Here is a 6,902-nt window from a genome sequence, read left to right on the forward strand (position 1 = left end):
TGATGCCACGGCACTCTACCCAGGGGGATAGCTTGAGGCTCCGTCTCAAAAAAAAAGAAAAAAAAAGAAAGAAAGAAAGAAAAACAACTTTGTACTGCCTTCTTAAAAATAAAGCTGTTTGGGCACTCGAGTGCTGGTGACACAAATATCCCAGACCTCCTGATCTCATCTTTTCCTCTCAATTCTATCTCTCACATCTTTGTCTTTCATGTTTTATTCTGTCGTGTTTTATTTCATCATTTCCCACCGATCCCACTCTGCTTCATTTACTTTTCATGCCGAGTTGCTAGAGCTGGGCCAGTGACCTCTGAGGGGCAGCAGCCAGGGTGGTTGTTTTCCCCTCACAGATGCCCTCATGCCAGGGTCCCCAAGAACGGGAGCCATGGATCCACCTCTACCAGGCCCCACAACCAAGGGCCTCAGGGCCACCTCCAGAGCCCACAGGGCTCTGTCCCATGCTTGCTACTCTATGTCCCCTGGCAGGACAGTGGATAGGTATAGGGCAGGGTGGAGATGGCCCCTGATAGCCACAGCAAGCTCAGGCCTGGGTGCTGGGGGAACAGGACGCAAAGGCACTCAAGATGGGCATATACAAGATGATTTTTCTAGTAACTTAAGAGGAAGAAGGCTATGGTTAATTCACATTTTTACTGGAAATTCATGACAGCCAGGAGATGGTCTGTGGCCATAGGTAAACAGGGTCCGCCCAGGTCAGGGTCGCTGATGTTGCAGAATCCCCCTGGGAGTCTTGTCCTGTTTGTGCTGGTGCCTGGTGCCCACAGCTCCCAAACACTCTCTGCAGCAGCAGAACCTGAGGGCTGACCTCAGTGCCACAGGAGCCCACCACACTACACTGCCGACAAAGTCCTCCCAACTGATAGGCCTTCTAAAAATGGGGAACTGACACAGCCTGCCACTCTGGCCTATAAGTTTAGGTGCAATCCTAAAACACCTACAACCTGAAGGACCAGGTCCACTCATCAGAGCCTCAGTGCTGGGGCTCCCACTGTAGTGTGCAAACAGGTGGACATCCACTGGGCACCAGTCTGCGAGGGATAAGGCAGACAAGGTGGGACTCCAGGGTCCACCATGAAGTAGGTGAGACCTGGCCTGTTTCTGAGGGGCACAGCTACCTACCACCCACAGAGGAGGGACAGGCTCTGCACTGCCCATCCCCAGACTGCAGGAACAGGAAGCTCCCACACATGCTACAGCCCAGGGGTCTCAAGCCATGCCAGCCCTGTGTGCCTGTCCCACGCAGGTCCTGCATCCCACTGACCCTGAGCACCCCTCAGGCACAGAGAGCTGGCCCTTCAGGCCCGGGAGGGCAGTGTCTTGTAAGGGTTCAGGATGCCCCTGGGGTCCAACAGGGTCTTGAGCTGGCACATGAGCTGCAGGGCCTCAGGGGGCTTGCTGAAGCCCAGCACGTCCCTTTTCTTGAAGCCCACACCATGCTCAGCACTGACACTGCCCTGCTGGTCCACCGTCCACTTGTACACGTGGGGCTCCAGGGCAGCCAGGAGTGATGTGCTGAAGGCCTCTGCTGTCACATTGAGGTGCAGGTTGCCGTCCCCTAGAAGGACAAGGGCACACAGGTCAGGCTAGACAGGGCACCAGGGCCCCCTCCCCTCCCCTATCAGCCCCTCAGCCTTTCCCTGATGGCTCCCTAAGACCCCAGTGAGCACCACCTCTCCTTCCAGGCTGTGGCTCCCTTGGCCCCTCTTCCAAGTTCTCCCCCAATGGAGACTCCAGGGGCTCTGGCTTTTGTCCAAACATGCCCTGGCCTGTGGTCCATACCACCTCTCCTGAGGCACCAAAGTCATGACAAGAGACACAAGCCTAGCCCAGTGGGCATGAGACATAGAGGCCCAGACCCATGAGCACCTGCTGGACTCTGGCCAAAAGAGGCGAGGGGAGGTGTGGATGGGCAGGGCAGGGAAGAGATAGAACCTGTGACCTGGAGTTCAACACATACAAGATGCTGTGGGTGGGCCTGGCACAGCCAGACAGGCTAAGAAGGTGGGTAGCCCAGGAAAGGAGCTGAGCAGAACTGGGCCAGGGCCCAGTTGGGGCCGAACCCCACCAGCCACAAGGGCGCCAAGGCCAGAAGCGCAGCTTTTAGATAAGTGCTGAACACAAGCAGTGCACCCAAGAAAAGAGCGGAGAGTGTGTGGACTGGGCGAGGCCGTCCCAGAGATATAGTACATGGGTGTGATGAATGTTCTAACGCAAAGGTAGCTGAGAGGCAGCAAGTGGAAAGCCCCTTGCCTGCCCCATGTTCTGCCTGAAGGCAGAAAATGCACTTACAGAGACAGCGGGTCCCCTCTCCCTCTGCCAGGAAGGCCAAAAGCTGATCCCTAAAGACAGCTCCAGGGCCTTCTGGACAAGGAGCCCCCATGACCTGCCATGCTGACCAGCCTCTCTGCCAGCAGTCTGCCTTCCTCCAGGAGTTCCTCCCAGAGATTCCAGGTCCTCTTCTGACTTGTGACTTCTCTAAAAATTCACTGGTCTTTGCTGAAGATGCTGCACATGCCTAACTTCAAAGCCACATCTTTGACAATTACTCATTCCTTGGGGATTTCTCATGTATACATGAAATGCACATGTTAGTAAAATTCTATTTGAGTTTCTTACTGGCCTGTCTTTAGTTATAGGGGCCCATGTGAGCAAAAAACTATGAAAGGTGAAAGAAATCATTTTTACTCCCCTGGAAAAGCAAACTGAAGGGTAAACACAACCCTCCCTGAGGGCCTCTGGCCAGGTATTAGGGGACAGAGCACCTGTCCCACCAAACATACTCCCCCTGGACATATTCTCAGGGCAAAGAAGACTGAACACAAGCCCCACCAAGGGACATGCCTGGAGAACACTGGCTGTGAAAGAAGAAAAACTGTGTCCACAAAATATCTGGAATTCAGTATGCACCTCAACATATTTTGGTCAATGCTGGACCACATGTACCATTGCAATCCCATAAAATGAGAGGCCTAGCCAGTGGCTCAAGCCTTCAGTCCTGGCATCTTGGTAGGCTGAGGTAGGTGCCCTTGAGCACAGAGGTTCAAGTCTGCCAGGGGTTGTGATGACACCACCACACTCCAGCCTGTCCAAAGGTGAAAAAAAGATCATATGGAAAAACTGCTATTGTCTGGTGGCACTAAAGCCATCATAACGCAATTACTTTATCTTCTCTCTGACTTAGTGTGGACTGAGAATGCAATGTGCAGAGTCTGCAGGGCATGGCGGATTCTATCACATGGCACTCATCTCTCACAGACACACCCAGAGCAACCTCCATCTTAAGAGCTCCACTCATGTTAAGTGCCCTATACAGCTGCACCATTTTTCCTGTGCCTTTTTTATGTTTAGATGTGTTTAGAGGCACAGACACTATTGTGCTACAGCTGCCCCAAGGCACAATACAGTGCAGGCCACACAAACCACCCTGGTGCAGCGAGCTGCCCCACCCAGGGCAGTGAATACACTCTCCTGTTCTTGAGATAGCAACACTGCCAAAGAAGGCTCGGTGCCTGTGGCTCAAGCAGTCAAGCCGCCAGCCACATACACCTGAGTTGGTGGGTTCAAATCCAGCCCAGGGCCACCAAACAACAATGATGGCTGCAACCAAAAAATAGCTGGGCATTGTGGCAGGTGCCTGTAATCCCAGCTACTTGGGAGGCAAATGCAGGAGAATCATTTGATTCCAGGAGTTAGAGGTTGCTGTGAGCTGTGATGCCACAGCACTCTACCCAGGGAAACAGCTTTAGGCTCTGTCTCAAAAAAAAACCCAAAAAACTAACAAATATTAACTGATGTCAAAAATGATATACAGGAAAACAAACCACCATGAGCAAGGACCAGCAGAATCAGACCCACAAGACTTCAGATACTGTAATTTCCAAAAACAGAACATATATGTTTCCTATGTGTAAAGAAAGAAGAAATAAAAAATATAGGATGGTGCCTGTGGCTCAGTGACTAGGGTGCTGGCCCCATATACCAAGGGTTGCAGGTTCAAACCCAGCCCCTGCCAAACTGCAACAAAAAATAGCCAGGCATTGTAGCGAGCACCTGTAGTCCCAGCTACTCAGGAGGCTGAGGCAAGAGAATCACCTAAGCCTAGAAGTTGGAGGTTGCTGTGAGCTGTGACGCTATGGCACTCTACCGAAGGCGATAAAAGTGAGACTCTGTCTCTAAAAACAAAAAGAAAGAAAAAATTTAAATACCACAAAAATTTGACCAAGCAAAATATTTAAATATCCAAATCAATCTTCTAGAAATGAAAAATAAAATCACCAATACGTAAAATGTAATGACTGAGGTTTAACAGCATATTACACACAGCAAAGAGACAGACAGGTGCAAAGCATAACAGAGCTCCAGAGAGAGGAGAGGGACGGGGGGCACGAATAGCTGAAGAGACTGTAAAGAGGGCGGCACCTGTAGCTCAAAGGAGTAGGGCGCCCCATATACCAGAGGTGGTGGGTTCAAACCCGGCCTGGCCAAAAACTGAAAAAAAAAGAAGAGACTGTAAAGAAATTAGATAGTATCTTTTTGGGCTTCTCCTAGTTCTTAGGCCCCAAGGAAGGTTGACTTTGGAGACCAAGTCACAGAGCTGCTCAGCTCCCAGTCTTGTGTTGCAGAGTAACTTCCTTCCTCATTTCCTTGTTCCAGGGTCAAACCAGATGGTCAAACCAGTCCCCTGACTACTACATCTTTAATGTGGAATGTTAAATATATCTGTTCCCCAAAAAAGAAGGAAAGATAGAAACACGGCCTATGACAAATCAAATTGCTATAACTATTCAGTAACCCTCCAGAGAAAATAATGTAATCCTGTTACTCTTCCCCAGACCTCACCTGTGGAACGGACCGTTTATCCTCCACTTTAGAGCACTGACCCTTTTGAATCTGTCTTTCCAATGGCCATCCTCCAACTTTGCACTCGAATAAACTTAATGTTTAATCACAGTGCCTGAAATTCATTTCTAAGGCTGACACAGGGCAACTCACCTGGGACCTGCCTCCAACTCCTCTCACTGCACCAGCAGCAAGCCAGGAGCTGTGGCTGCCTTATGCAGTGAAGGCCCCAGCAGGCCCTCAGGTCTCCACACCTCTGACTTGGCCGTGGCTTCAAACTGATGAGCCACACGTGCCCCCAACCCAGTAGGGCTGGGATGGAAGCTCTGCCATGGAGGGTCCATTTGTCACTCTCTAGAGATTTCACTAACAGCAGATCTATGACTTTCATTCCCCTCTGAGGTTAAGGTTTTTGTCTAAAACAAGACCTTTTCTCTCAACTGAAATTCTGGTAAGGAGAAAAGCAGTTTTTCTTTGAAAAAAGAAAGCAGGCTCAGCGCCTATAGCTCAAGCAGCTAGAGCACCAGCTACATACACCAGAGCTGGCAGGTTAGAATCCAGCCCAGGCCCTCTAAACAACGACAACTACAACCAAAAAATAGCCAGGTGTTATGGCGGAAGCCGGTACTCCCAGATACTTGGGAGGCTGAGGAAAGAGAATTGCTTAAGCCCTAGAGTTTTAAGTTGCTGTGAGCTATGATGTCACAACACTCTACCCAGGGAGACAGCTTGAGACTGTCTCAAAAAAAAAAAGAGAGAAAGTAAATCTTTGTGGCTTAAGCAAAAGAAACTGTAATCTTCAAAACTGGCCAGATTCTGCTCAGTTTAATTGACAAATCCAAACTTTTTTTCTCTTTGAAAACTATAGTTCGTCATATATGTTGGGTCCCATCTAGGGTGCCACCTGCTGAGGCTCAGGACTGGCCAGGTCTCCACCCTGACTTATCCATAGTCAGGACTAGTCAGGACAGGACTATCGTGCTACCTTGCTTGCAAACAATTACCCTTAGGTGCCTGAGGGCCATTAGCTTTAGCAAAAGGGAGAGAAACAGTCTTAGTAGGAAAGTAAATCTTAGTAGTCTTCTTAGACAGGCTCCAGGCAGGGGCACTGGGAACAGGAGAAGTGAAAGAGTCAGTGAACAAGTCCAGGAAAGAATGAGCACCTCCTGACTGCCCTTTCCTGCAGCTTCTTATAGATGTAATCCTGTGGCTACTTGCACCACAGGTGTAAAGACTGCCAATCACTGATGTTTTGACTCCTAAGCTCTCACGTCAGGAGAGCCTAATACCTTCCCCATGCCCAAATCACCAAGGTATCACATTACCGAGCTGTTACAGGTGTTTCTTATAACTCTCACTTCTTCCCATGAAGCTTTGTGGTGGTCTGCCACACATACAGTTAACAGGCTCTCTATAAGGACAAAATCCCAAGGAGAAGACACAGTCCTCCAGCCAAGAAGCACCTCCCAAGACTGAGGTGGGACAGGGCCAGAGTTAGTTACTCAAGGAAGCCCTAAGACTGTGGTCCCCAACCTTTTTGCCAGAAGGACCAGTTTCATAGAAGACAATTTTTCCACAGATTGGGGGAGGAGGGGCACGAGCTTCTCATAAGGAGGCACAAACTAGATCCCCACATAGTCTGCCTCCTGTGGGGGCCCAGTGCCACCAGCGTCTAATGGGGCAGAGCTCAGTGGGAGCGAGGAGGGGCGGCTGTAAGTGCAGACCCCTGCTCACCTCCTGCTGCACAGCCTGGTTCCTAACAAACTCTGGAAGTCAAGAAGAACTCTATGGGAACATCAAATAACACAGTGGGAACGCATAAAGGACTGGCCACCTGGCTCGGCACCTGTGGCTCAAGCAGCTAAGGTGCCAGCCACATACACCTAAGATGGCGGGTTCGAATCCAGCCCCGGCCCACCAAACAACAATGATGGCTGCAACCCAAAAAATAGCCAGGCATTGTGGCGGGTGCCTGTGGTCCCAGCTACTTGGGTGGCTGAGGCAGGAGACTCACTTGAACCCAGGAGTTGGAGGTTGCTGTGAGC

The 6,902-nt window shown here is 50.4% G+C and overlaps 1 protein-coding gene across 2 annotated transcripts in view; it reads right to left on the reverse strand.

Moving 5' to 3' along the window:
• Nucleotides 1-629: 629 nt before the first annotated feature.
• Nucleotides 630-6,902, reverse strand: part of D2HGDH (D-2-hydroxyglutarate dehydrogenase) — a 45,993-nt gene continuing 39,720 nt past the window's right edge. For both annotated transcript variants that reach the window (XM_023509110.1, XM_003803612.3), the window contains one exon: nt 630-1,573. In XM_023509110.1, coding sequence (XP_023364878.1) covers nt 1,314-1,573 — 260 coding nt within the window. In that variant the 3' untranslated portion in view covers nt 630-1,313. The remainder of the gene's footprint in view (nt 1,574-6,902) is intronic.

This window comes from Otolemur garnettii, unplaced genomic scaffold, assembly GCF_000181295.1.
Source record: "Otolemur garnettii isolate 467f Iridium unplaced genomic scaffold, OtoGar3 scaffold00364, whole genome shotgun sequence".
NCBI lineage: Eukaryota > Metazoa > Chordata > Mammalia > Primates > Galagidae > Otolemur > Otolemur garnettii.